The sequence below is a fragment of the Sabethes cyaneus genome, chromosome 1 (assembly GCF_943734655.1).
Source record: "Sabethes cyaneus chromosome 1, idSabCyanKW18_F2, whole genome shotgun sequence".
Taxonomy (NCBI): domain Eukaryota; kingdom Metazoa; phylum Arthropoda; class Insecta; order Diptera; family Culicidae; genus Sabethes; species Sabethes cyaneus.
This window is the reverse complement of record NC_071353.1, coordinates 161,098,030-161,111,710: the sequence shown is the minus strand read 5'-3', so window position 1 is coordinate 161,111,710 and position 13,681 is coordinate 161,098,030. Positions and strand designations below refer to the sequence as shown.

Sequence of the window (13,681 nt, the reverse complement as noted above, 5' to 3'; positions counted from 1 at the left end):
GACTACGTAAGTCTCTTTGTAGTGATAGTAGCATGTATTCATGCTCGTAATCATTCGATTCTTCATGTATACATGCTATATGCAACATATATACATGCTACATGCGTTGTATGTAACATTTATCAAAGTAGTAACATTGCATACGTTCAATTCTCAAAAGATTGTGAATTTGAAAACAATTTAACAAAATCAAGAACACAAACAATTGCTTTCCTGCTACCTTACTGAAATTAAAGATTGTTTTTATTATCCATGGTTTCCCACGTTGAAGGGATTTTACCAATTCAATCCTATTTTATCAACAGCACATCTTTTCACTACACTTCTAATGAAAAGGCAAGCATGCGTATTCATACAGAGTCGTATTATAACCGAACAGTACAGCTGTAGCACATTTTTCCAACACAGATATCAAGTTCGCCGAGGTTTAATTGTCTCGCAGTAAAAAATTTGCGATCTGGTGGGATAACAAGCTTGTCATTTTTTCTGGCACACTTCCCTAACACAGACATCAAATTGGACTTGCTTTAATCGCGTTCGTAAGAAATCTGTTGGCACGAGGGGGCTTTGTTACTCTCTCTGGCGTACTTCCCAAGCAAGGACATCAAAATGGTCTAGGTTGAACCGCGGTGTTAAGAAATCTTATTGAAATGAGGAAGCTTGGTCACTTGTTTTGGCTTACTTCCCAAGCACAGATATCAAATTGGTATAGGTTTAGATCATCGTAAAGAATCTTCCAACCAATCACGAAGCGAGAATTCTGGTAAAACATAAGTTCATTATTTTCAATTTTTCAATAGTTCAACATCAATAATTCATACTTTTCTTCATTTGGGCCAATTCTTAGAAGATTTCCAAATCGATTGGTGTAAGAATATTAAAAATCGATCGGAAAACCGCAGAGCTATTAGCGCTCAAAACCTTTCATTTTTCGTGACGGTCGCATTTTTCGATTTTTTGGAATGACACCCTATCTCAAAACTTGCCGTAAGACGTAGTCCTACGTCAAAAAAAAAGAATCCATCTCGATAGCAGCCGCATGTCACGATTTTTAGGTGACAACCACAATAAAATCTGCGCCCGCTTTACGACGAGTGTGTGTGTGTGGAAAGAACATATCAGATTGGGTACAATTTGTGCTGCTGGTGCCAAAGTCGAGAGGAACGCGTTCTATATTGAATGTGAATTTTTATTTGGCAGTCGTAAACAAATTTTGTGTGGGGAGCGATTTGATCAATTGGAATGTCATTTGGGTAGAACTTTATGAAAGTCGTGCTTGGGAAAGCAATTGGAGGGGGAGAAAGGCATATTTTATTGGTAATTATTGCTGGCTGAGCAGAATTTCACCTGAAAGAATTTAAAGGAAATTAAAATGACAAAATATCTTGATGGACTAAGTTTAACTCAGCAGTCTGTTGTTATATTTTAACATAAATTTTATTTTACTGATCAATATATGCTAGCTTTGGTTCGGTGGTTCTATTGAACTGTAGGAAGGCGTGGTAATGGTGATATTGAGCATTTCTCAAATTTCAAAAACGAAAGGAAATTAATATTAAAAATATTCAAGATTGATATTTTTCCAGACTGAAGAGATCTATAGTCTCTAACTGCTTCTCCAATCTATCAGGAGTCCCGCAAGGTAGCAGCTTGGGCCCGCTTCTTTTCACGACTTTTATAAACGACGTTTCGCTTTTGCTCCCGTTTCGCTGCCGGAGGTTTTTGCTGCTTGATCTTTCTGTTTAACGTTAAGTATAGACAAGTTCAACATAATTTCGTTTCCCCGATAGCGTAAGCCAATCGAATAAAACTACACTTTTTCGGGCCATTGCCTCCCCCGTGTGCAGTGTGTGTAAAGATCGGGAAGTTCTGCTAGACTACGAGCTTACAGTCGGGAACCACTATGATAGTATCATTTTTCGACAGCTGGGATTTATTCTCGAAATTGGTGATGAGTTTCGCAATTCTCTATACCTTGAATCGCTTTATTCCCGCGTAACTTTCCAAAAGGACCTAAGTAACAATGAGAGATTCTCTTCGTGTCTCTTCTCTTTCGCTTACCATGGCGATGCAAATACATTTTAAAACATCAACTTTGCGTGAATCGATAGCTAGCGTCACTATTTAGCCAAACGTCAAGAGAATTTCCATTGAAATGCATTTATATCGGCGAATCCGAAGAGAGTCTCTCAATGTTACTTAGGTCCTTTTGAAAAGTTTCGCGAGTATTGTTCTTTTGTGAGACCGATCTCGGAAACTAACTCCATAGTTTATTCCACTTGAGTAATTCGTGACTTCTACGTCGTTGGAATTTGAACTCGGTGTGAGAGGCGTGAATGCTAACCACCCCACTGGGTTTTCAAATTATTATCGAACAAGTCTTGGTACAATTCAGAAATCAACGAGAAAGTCGCTGGAAAATTCCATTTAATTGTACTATAACAACTAAATTTAATTGTACTATAGAACTAAATGAAAGTCTACCATTTCTCCTTGATTGCTATTTGTTTTGATAATTCCTTATTGTGCTCAATAGTCAATAATCGTCACGTTGAAAAATTGTCTGCCGTGAATAAGTGATAGCAAATAAAATCCATTTAACACCAAATTAAACACTGATTCGCCGCAACAAATGCGCAGGAAAACGCAGGAAACTAAACCCAATGTTTTGTTTTAATAAATACTGCTGGCCCAATAAACTTTATTGTAATCAGCGGAGAACAATAATCTTTTATATCTTCATAAAGCCATGTTTTCATCCTTAAAAGCACGGTGTCTGGTAATTAATGCAACTGTTAGAAATATCGGCATTCTTCTCACTTTTCTTGGGTAGTACAAAAGCTTGAATGTTTAGCAAAACACCTCTAGTAACTCCGAAGAAAAATTTGTTCATTTCTCCGTCGACACGGACAGCCAACTGCAAATTAGTCTTCTCGTCACCACACAGTCTGCCCGCCAAAATGCCAGCTGCGAAATTACTACTGCTGGTTTATGGACGCACGTAATTTTTCTTTGGCAGCAAAAGGCGAACAGCTCATTGGTAACTTTGCTCTTTTGTTCACACTGAAATTGAAATGCTCCATTTTATTCAACGTAGATGATAGAATGAAGGACCACGAAAAATAGCCGGGACCGATTCTTGTCGCTTGCTGTGGTACATAACACGAGGTAAGTCGGCGAACAGCATTATTCAAACGCTAGCTGAGCTACTGCCAACATCTTACTGGCATGTCTGGACGCGACGAAGGAGAAAGCATCAAGAGCAAGCGAAAGTTACGCTCGAGTCGTGCACGTCTGCAGTTCCCGGTTAGTCGTATTCATCGGCTGCTGAGGAAAGGAAACTATTGAAGCTGGAGCTGGCTGCCGTGATTGAATAGTTAACTGCGGAAGTGCTGCTCACGACAACAAAAAGACCAGAATTATCACGTCGCTTGCAGCTGGCCACCTGGACTGGCATTTCATCGTGAGTCATGACTATACACGAACGGCTTCGTCGATCGCATAGCTGCTATGGCTTTCCGGTTGGATCGTTGAAAAAGGCCATTTACCAAAAAGAAAGTTACGTTAAATGCGTTTATTGCAAGCTGGAGTTATGACAAACAAACAATCGGTTCTTTTAAAGACCACACAACAATTGAAGAGTTTATTATATTTTCTTGTCCAGTTAATACGATAATAACACAGGAAACGAGGGAAAAGTTGAATTTTTCGCCGTTGCGGACGACCAACAATTGACGGGAATAAGTTTTCTGGTTACGAACGACATTTTCTACCACTTCCTAAACGTCTGCAGCTTGTAAATCAGTATCCTTCGTTTGTAAGCCGCAGTAAAGTTTTGCTTAAAATTTTCAGCTTTTTGAAAACTAGTGCGTATCGTGTCCTGATTACCAGAGGAAAAGCACTATTCAACGTAGAAACAGATCATGAAAACTGATTTACTGTTTGGTTTAGTGTGACTGATTCGTTTTAATAAATACATAGATTCAATCAATTCATAGCAATAACTCCTAAATCTGTTGAGGATTGAACGTATACAATGTACCTACTTTGATAAATGCTACGTACAACGCATATAGCATGTATACATGAAGAATTGTATTATTACATACATTGATACATCCTACTATCGCTACAAATAGACCGTAGTCCTACGTCACCTATGCGGTCGTGTCTTGTGCACAACCCCTCTGATTTTTGTAGCTTAGAGCCGCGGAATCCCATGCTCAACCCATACACTCTTCAATTTTGTGCTAATGTTTTACCTTTGTTTAATTAAGTGCTGAATTTTAGCACTGACAAACTGACATGACACATAGAAGAAAATCCTTTAAAAACCATCGTCCTACACATTCTGCTTGCACTCTAACACTCACCATTATGCACGCTGCGGAGTAACCTAGATTTGTAGGGTTTTATACTGTAAGGTTTTTACATATATACGGTTTTATACTGGAAACCCGAAGCAACGTTCGATGGTGCCATGTTGCGAAACATGTTTTTAGAAAAATGAGTCTTTTTTGCTTGGACGATTAACGCGAGTGTCTCGTCTGTTTGTCTGTGATTACAGTGTGCCAATTCATGAGCGGCTCGAGAGCGACTAGACTAATTTATTTAATAGAAGCCACAATTGGAGAATTTTTTCATTAAGACTACTAGTCAGATGATTTTTATGTCATAATGTTATATATTATGATTATGGTAACAGTGGGATACAGAATACAGTAAAAACAATAAAATTTATTGTCAGAAAAGATAACCAAACCATCAAGCTTATTGTTGTCCACCATAACTTTCAAGGTTTTCAGAGATTCTACCATAAAACTGACGAGTTGTTAAGCATCTTAACAATCAAAAAATCTAGTTTTTCGCGAACAAAAATTTTCATTTACAGTAAAAGTTTTCGTCCTTTTATGGTAAATTTTTCAGGCGAAAAAATAATATATAATTAAAAAAGGCAGTAAAAATTTATGATGAAATATGACCAATTCTATAGTGTAAAATAAGAAACAAAAATATTAATACAATTTCAATTTACAATTTCAATAAATTTACCATAATTTTTAATGTTAACAATAAAAACTGTTGTAGATGCATTGTTTCTACTACAAAATTTAATGTTAATTTTTTTTCGGGTAGCGCAACCGTTTTGTAATCTTTTCTTGCCCAGTTTTATTTATGCAGTTGTGTTACGCCTAACTAATTGAGTTTAGTAGGATTGTAAAATTTTCCTGTAAGGATAAACAAGAAGTAAGCTTAAATAAATTTAACAGCATTCAAAATACAAAAAATGTTGAATAATAAAAAGAGCAATCATAATGATGAAAATAATTTTAAAAGTTAAAAAAATTGTAAAAATGTATGAAACGATAAAGAAGATTTTGAAAGAATTCGTAAAAGTTCTTTGAAACTGACGAATTTCAAAGAAAGAAAACAGAAATTGACAAAAAATATTCTGAAGAAAAGATTCAAAGTAAGGCAGTCAAAGAAATTTGAAATCACACAAACTTCAAGAACACTTCAAAAAGTCGAAAGCTCTTGAGAAATGATAAGCGTTTGGAAAAACTAAAACAATATTTACAGAATCGCAACCAGTACTCGAAAAAATTGACAGCCCTGCATGAAAGTGAACATAAAACGCATTCAGCGCATAGTGTTTCACTTCTGGTAGAATTCTTTTAACTGTCAGTCCATGGACATGATTACTGAACTTCTGACAGTGTACGACTTTATCAGTTTTCTACCCTTCAAAACAATTCATTGAGTAATTCTCGCTGAAACGGGGCCACTACTGACACGAGGTCTTCAAATATTGGAACTTTTGCGCTTAATTGGTTGAAAATAGTTAAAAAATAAGAATTACACTTTTGATTCCTCGAAATAGTGGACCCCTCGTTCGCCAAGAGGCCTAACAGTTTAAAAAAAAAGTTGAATTTTGAGCAAACCTTGAGATCTATATCATGTGATATTTCATAAATTTGCCATGAAACAACTAACAAATGGCCCGGTTCTGTAAAGAAGAACAGGGCTTTCAAATGGAGTAAAAAATTTTTTGGCGGCCACCATGGATTTGGTCGCCATATTGTATTTTATCAAAAAAGGCCGTTTTCATCAGGAGCCCACAACCGATTTTCATTTTAAAACCACCATTGGTAAGCTGACAAAATATGCTATAAGAAACATTCATAAAATTAGGTGTGCAATGGTTCTAACTGAATAGAACAAAGGTTCACAATTTTCATATAATTATTGTGATATTTTCAAAATTTGCTTTAAAACTAACTACAAACGACACGGTTTTGGAAAGAGGAGAGATAGGGTTTATAAACGAAGTGAAAAAGAATCGGTGACCATATTGGATTTGGCCGCCATGTTGGATTTTATCAATAAATCGCCGTTTTCGTCATGATCCCCCCAATTGATTTTAATTTTAAGACCACCATCGGGGGGCTCCGTAGCCGTAAGGTTACCGAGTCTGCTTTGACAAGCGAGTGGTCGTGGGTTCGAATCTTAGTAGAATCAAGCCATTCGATGTCAAGTGACTTTAGTATGGGTTTATTCTCAGGCCCCTCCATTTACCCTTCCTTCGTGCTGAAGTCTATATTTACCCTCTGAAGCCTCTTGACAGTGCAAATGCCCCTCCTATAGTTAAGTGTACTGGTCAGAGATACGTCCTCGCCAGGGACGACTGTAATATGGGATAGTGCTGGCAGCGAGGAATAAGTGGGTAAAGTAGATCAAGCTTTGAAGGAAGGGTAAACCCCAATACACGCAAGCACTCATAAACAATTCAATAAGCATATCGCTCACTCAATAGCGATTATAGCAAAATAAATGCAGTGCAGGTCATACAGCAAACACCCGGGCGATATCACAATAGATCAACTATACTGGTCGCAGTAATGAGTCCACACATGGAAAAAAAACCACAATCGGAAAGCTGAGAAAAAATGCTATAAGGAACATTAATCAAATTACATGTGTACTGGCATTAAATAAACGAAACAATTAATTATCTGTATCAAGGTTTACAACGCTCATATCATCATCATAAATATAATCATCATAAATATAATAGGCTTATGTCTGTCGCCAAAACGAGGTGCGCGATATGTATTTTCGTGGTAATAATCGCCCACATTAAGCAAAGATTCAAACCAATCATAGCAGATTGCATTCAAGACGAGCAAAAGTAACGTAGTTGCACTTCAAAGAGTTACATAACGTACCGCTAATTTGCTTTCAATTAGCCCGTCAGGCGACGGGCGGGGGTTACAGCTACTAATGAAATATCTTGCTACAGAAAATTAATTGCTTTATTTAGTTAATGCCATTGCACACCTAACCTGATGAACGTTTTTACAGCAATTTTTCTCAGCTTTCCAATGGTGGTCTTAAAATGAAAATTGGTTGTGGGACTCATGGTGAAAATAGCCGTTTTTTGATAAAATCCAATATGGCGACCAAAGCCACGATAGGCGCCAAAATTTTTTTTACTCCATTTGAAAGCCTTGTTCTTCTTCTTTACAGAACCGGGTCATTTGTTAGTTGTTTCATGGCAAATTTATGAAATATCACATGATATAGGTCTCAAGGTTTGGTGAAATTCAACTTTTTTTGAAACTGCGGCCCCTTGGCGAACGAGGGGTCCACTATTTCTAGGTATCAAAAGTGTAATTCTTATTTTTTAACTATTTTTTCAACCAGTTAACCGCAAAAGTTTCAATATTTGAACACCTCGTGTCAGTAGTGGCCCCGTTTAAGCGAGAATTACTCATTCATGAATTGCAGTGCTGGCTGAATGATTGCTCGACTAACCTGTCAGTCAATGTTCTTGCTCTTGACTGATATTTTAGATCTCAAAGTTAAGTTTTTTCAAACTGTCTGTTCTTTAAAATCAACCGAAACCTGGCGGAAAGAAATTAATCAAAACTTCGGAGCAATGTTTACGTTTATTGTAATTTCGTTTGCCGTTGTTGGCCGTTCAAAATAAATGAATGATTCACATTTGATTTCATTCACTATACTTGTGAATGAATGAATGAATGAATGAATGAATGTAATAACAAGAACATAAACGCAAGTGATTCGCTCGAATCGTTGGTTTCAGGTTGGCAATGCTAAGTTTATTTCTTCTTCGGTACTAGAAACAGCAAAGAATGAGCAGTATTTGGCATTAACCCTCTAACGGGTAAGACCGTCTGTAGACGGCCTTCGCCTTTGGAGCTCCAGAGCCGCATACGTAATTTGTTTTTAAGTGGCAACATGCAAAATGTGTTCAGAACAAATTTCTTGACATTTTGATACTAATATCATAACATTCTGACCATGCATTCAAAAGTTATCATCTTTCAAAAACAAAAATTCCGAAAAATTCCGAAAATAATTAATGCGCGAATATTCTCTTTTTTACTTTTGAAGGAAAAGGACATCTAGAACAAAATGATTGACCCAAAAAATGTTTCTATGAGTAAATTTCATGCATTATTTTAATTTTGTAATATATCTGAATTGAAAAAATATCTGGGCAGAGCGTTAGGCATGAAAAAAGAAAAAGAGAAATTGGACTTTTTCTTGCCTGGCGCTCCTCCAGATAATTATTTTTGCATGAAAATCAGAACTTAAGGTTTTTTTGTTGGTACTTTCATGATAAAATAGTCATTAGCTTGATCGCATCGTTTTTACGGTGTTGCCCGTTAGAGGGTTAATGCGGTCGTATTGTATAAAATGAACATGAGATTTCTAATCACTGATCATAAGAATGGAGAAGAATGCACAATTTGTATAAAGAGTACGAAGCAAATAAACAAATTTCAAAGGAAATTCATAGCAATATCTAAAAATAAGAATCAAAAAAGTTTGAAGAAAATTTAAACAATACAAAGAACACAAGAAAAAAAATTCAGTTTCAAGGTAACTTGTAATTTTACAAAACTCCAATAAAACACGTCCAACGTCCTCAAAACATGTTATTTTTATCGCGATCTATTTAAAAAGACTTTCAAGAGTTGCTCAAAACTTCAATAAAACTACACCAAGTGTTGATCTTGTTAAATATCATTTGAAAGATGTCATAACATCGTTTACTTGATTAGTTTTCGAGTTATGCAGAAATTTGTGTTTCATTTCTATGAACCTCCCCTTCCAGTCAGTGGAGAGAGGGGTCTCAGATCACCATAGAAATAAATCCTGCCTCCAGAAACCCCCACGAGCCAAATTTGGATGATTTGTTCTCGAGTTATGCAGAAATTTGTCTTTCATTTGTATGGGATCCTCTCCTTCCGGAGGGGGAAAAGGTCTCGAACCAGAACTTTCCCAGGCCACCCGGCAAAAATCCCTGAATACAAATTTTCATGCCGATCGGTTCAGTAGTTTCCGAGTCTATTAAGGTCATACAGACAGACAGACATTTTTATAGCTATAGATTGGGATGTAGGTACAATGATCCAGCTTACTGACAAAACGGCGGTAGCAGCCAAGCTGTGGAGCCAAAAAACAGTGGAGTGGTCGGTTGGCTTCATTTGCCCTATTTTGAAAAAAAAAAAAAAAGACATCGAATCGACTGTAAAAACTGTCGAGGCATTACATTGCTCAATTCTGCCTATATAAGGTGCTATCCCGTATTCTGTTTTATAGACTAAGACCATTAGCGGCGATCCTTCGTCGGCGTCAGCTACCGTACAAGTTCCGGGACAGTTGCAGACACAGCACCTGTTTGTGGATTTTAAAGCGGCGTACGATTCAGTCAAACGAAATGAGCTGTGGCAGATAATGCTAGAACATGGTTTTCAGCATTCTGCGGTAATTTGTGCGACGCTGGATGGAACAAAATCATGCGTCCGTTAGAATAGTAGGTGAGACCTCAACCGTTTTCGTGACGTTGGATTGACCGAAGCAAGGGGCTGCACTCTTCAAACTGCTATTCAACAGTGCTTTGGAAGATGCAATACGAAGAACAAACGTGGAAAGGAATGGGACTACCTTCACGAGATCTCTCATGCTTCTTGATTTTTGGTTTTGCGGATGATGTCGATATCATCGGAATCTACCGTAGAGCAGTATAAGAGGTCTTTATGCCTTTTAAACGGGAAGCAGCGAGATTGGGTCTTACCATTAACATCGCCAAAACGAAGTATATTGTTGCATGCAGGGAACGTGGCAGTCCAGACGGTGTTAGTGCCGAGGTGGAGCTGGATGGTGATACAATATGGCAGGCTGCGGTGGGCTGGGCACGTAGCCACAATGCCCGACGAGAGAGTACCGAAAACTATTTTCAACAGAGAACCAGCAAGAGACCGTAGACTTTGGGGCAGACCCGGTGGAAGTGCACTGTCGTGGACGCTGCACGGTTAGCTGGTTTTCGAGGGGATTGTAGAACTATAGCTCAGGACCGACAGTACTGGCCCGTCCATAATTCGTTCGGCGCAGGATCGTTAACGGACCACCGCCATGAACTGAACCTTGCCATTGGATCGCTAAAATCTCATGCCGAGTATTAAATAAAGAGAATAACGCAAACAAATTAGATCCTAAATCATTATTCAAATTCTGTTTCCAAAAATTCACAGAATTTTTGTTACATATTTACTAGGTGAACATAGCAATCATTTCTAGATCACTAATTGACAATTTAAAAAAAAATCAGTTCAGCAGCTTGTCCCATAACTTCATTCACGCTAGTTTTATTATGCATAAAACCTACCTAACTCCCACTGGGGAGAAAAAAAACTCGGATTTCATGCGAAAAATTTTACCAGTAATGAATTCAGCGCTTTGATGGCTCGAAACAAAATTGCAAATCGAACAACACACACACAATGTGATGCTGGCAAACATTCAATAGGCTGGCTGAAGCGCATTTTTTTCACCATTGCCGAATCGAACCATTTCGGTGAAAAACAAACGGAATTTTCACTTAATAATAACAGCAATAATAATAACGAAATAAAACATTGAATAAAATATTGGAAAATACCCGGCCCTCTTCTCGGATCGACTCGGTTCCACCGATCAACGGGACTGACTACAAACTAGGCTGCGATCCAATTTAATACAAAAAATATATACATTTTGCGTGCGCCAGTCAGTGTGCCCCTGCGTCAGACAGACGGACAGGACAGGGAGGCCCGCTCGGCCGGTCGGCCAAAGGAGAAAAGGATTGACAACAGTCCGACCGACGGCGACGGTGACGGTCGAGGTGCACAGCACCACTCCATAAGCGAAGCAGTTGCAATAAAGCCAAATATTGTGTATTATTTATTCATTTGCAAATGCCCAACGCGCTCGTCGGTATTCTTCTTTTCCCTATCAGGACGGACAGGACCGGCTATTACGACCAGGCCGAGGCCAGCCGCGGTACGAACGAAATTCGGTATATTACGTAGGTAGGTTAACCTTCTCGCTTCGCGGAAGGATGAACGCACAATAATTTGTATGGCGGAAAAGCCTTAGCTTGAACAACGGCGAGGTCGCGGTTGGATCATTATTTTTGATGTGTGTGTGCGCTGGTGGCCGCCGCAGAGTGAATCACTTTTTGCGGTCCGTCCCCGGTGAGTGAACAAGCGCAGTGAATTTTTGTTGTTGTTATCTTTAAATTTAGTAAAATTTTTGTTCTGACCAAATTTTTGTTTTGTACAAGCAACCCGAGTAATAATTCAAGGTTATTACACACTTTTGAAGGGTTTTATAACCAAAATCGGTCAAGAAAACCACAATAAGAGTACTATAAAACTTATATCCTCACTTGGGAGTTGAGATTGCTATACAAGTATCGAGAAGATATAGTCTAGTTGTGCTGGAACACCTTAAAACACAAAACAAAAGTGCTAAACAAAAACAAAAAAACACACACACCCACACGCACACACATTCACATAAAACAAATCCACATACCATCCGGTGGCCGTAATCATCGCCATTCATCATCATCCCGCTACTACTAACACTACTACCGGCGGCGGCCTCGTTCGAGAAGTGCGACGAGGACTTTCGTGTGCGTGTGGCATTTTTCGTGTGCATAGTGTTGGTATTGGTGTTGGTAATGGAATTTCTGGTTGATGATGATAGTGGTGGTTGTGGTGATAGTGATGATGATGAGAAGAAGGATGAGGCAGGCGCCCAACCATTGGAACGATAGCGTACCTTTGGTGCGCCGACTTCTCGCGTCGAGATGCCCATCTTCTCGTGGTGCCGCAGCTGCACCGGGTAGATGATCTGGTAGAAGTTGCTACCGATCTTGTCCACCAGCTCCTGATTCTGCTGGTGCTCCTTGAGGAGTCGTTCCACCTCACCTGGGACGAAATAGAGAAAGAGAAAAGAATTGAATTAGAAATCGCGAATGAAAATGGTTCCAATCTTAAGCGAGAACTATAGCGGGTTTTAAGACCGTTGATTTATGACTCCAGCTCGTGTATTTAGTAAATCAAATGCTCTTGTAATTGTAGTTTACATACGGTCATACACCAGCCTGCCTGCCTTCCTGACACTATCTTGTCTACGTCCTCTTCCCCAAACCGAACCGAGAAAATCGTGTGTATGGTAGTTTTGGCACCGCGCGGCACCGCCGCCGTCGGCGGGGCACTGACTGGCTGGTCAGCCTCGCAAGGACTATTGTTTATCGCTGACATGTACATGACAGTTACAAAGTGCTCTTAAAAGCAGATGCATGTCAGACCAGACCGGTAGCAAGCAGCAAGCAGGCAAGCAAGCAAAACCATTTGGCTTATGTTTCACTTCCAGTTCCACCCGGCCCCGGTCGTCGGTTGGTGCCGGGCGTTCGTCCAGCCACCAAAGTGGATCCCACTACTATTATTCCGTTCGTTCGGGGCGTCTCGGTTTCGGTGCGGTGCGTTTGTTATTTTTTTTGTGCTTCGAATTTTCGGAAGTCCTTTTTTCTCAACTCCCCCACCAAACGAAGAACGGAAAACGGGCGAACCGGGCGGGGTGAGTGGCGACTGGGTAGAGAGGAACAACTTTTTAATTTAACTTCCATCGCACCACCAGCACTAGCACTAGGGCTCAGTAATTAAATTAAACGAAAATAAAGCCATTTAGTGTAGGAGGGCGTTGTCATTGTTTCTGTAACACCTTTCTCCCGCCACATGGCCACTCCACGGCACCGAGGACGGGGGTGCGCGTACGAATGGAAGGCACGATAGAGGGCGTTCTCTGTCGAGTTAAAGCTTGAAGGTCGTCTTCTGCGAAGACAAAATATTCAATCCTTTCGGGGGTAGAGAAAAGTGAATTTTCGAGAGTTAATCGAATGATTATGAGACCACTTTTAATTATATAGTTTGTGTCTGGGCAAGAGAGTGCAGATGACTTTAATAGATTTTTTTTCTCAGTAGAATAGGACAGAGTAAAGTTGATTGTTTTACTTACGTAAAACGAGAGCTTTGCGTTTTCAATCGCAGAAACAAAACTAACCAATGTCACTGTCACGCTCCTCTGCGGGCAGCACAATGCAGAATGCATTATACAATATCTACAGCTACAGCTTTAGTATTCGGCAGGCTTCTGCCGTGCTCTGCTACAAATCTCAATTCTCGGCGTTTCATTGGCAAAGCGCAGAACCCGAATCGATTTGCTTGATTTTCTCTCTCAATCGGATGATAACTTCTCCGACGCGACGAGTTTTGTTTCGCTTTTGCGGTGCTTTGCTGTTTTGCTCTACCGACGAGTGAGC

At 39.4% G+C, this 13,681-nt stretch overlaps 1 protein-coding gene across 1 annotated transcript in view; it reads right to left on the bottom strand.

Moving 5' to 3' along the window:
• Positions 1 to 12,186, bottom strand: part of LOC128732897 (disintegrin and metalloproteinase domain-containing protein 30) — a 439,446-nt gene extending 427,260 nt beyond the window's left edge. The window contains exon 1 of the mRNA XM_053826334.1: positions 12,139 to 12,186. Within this exon, the coding sequence (XP_053682309.1) occupies positions 12,139 to 12,174 (36 nt within the window). The 5' untranslated portion in view covers positions 12,175 to 12,186. The remainder of the gene's footprint in view (positions 1 to 12,138) is intronic.
• Positions 12,187 to 13,681: the final 1,495 nt, after the last annotated feature.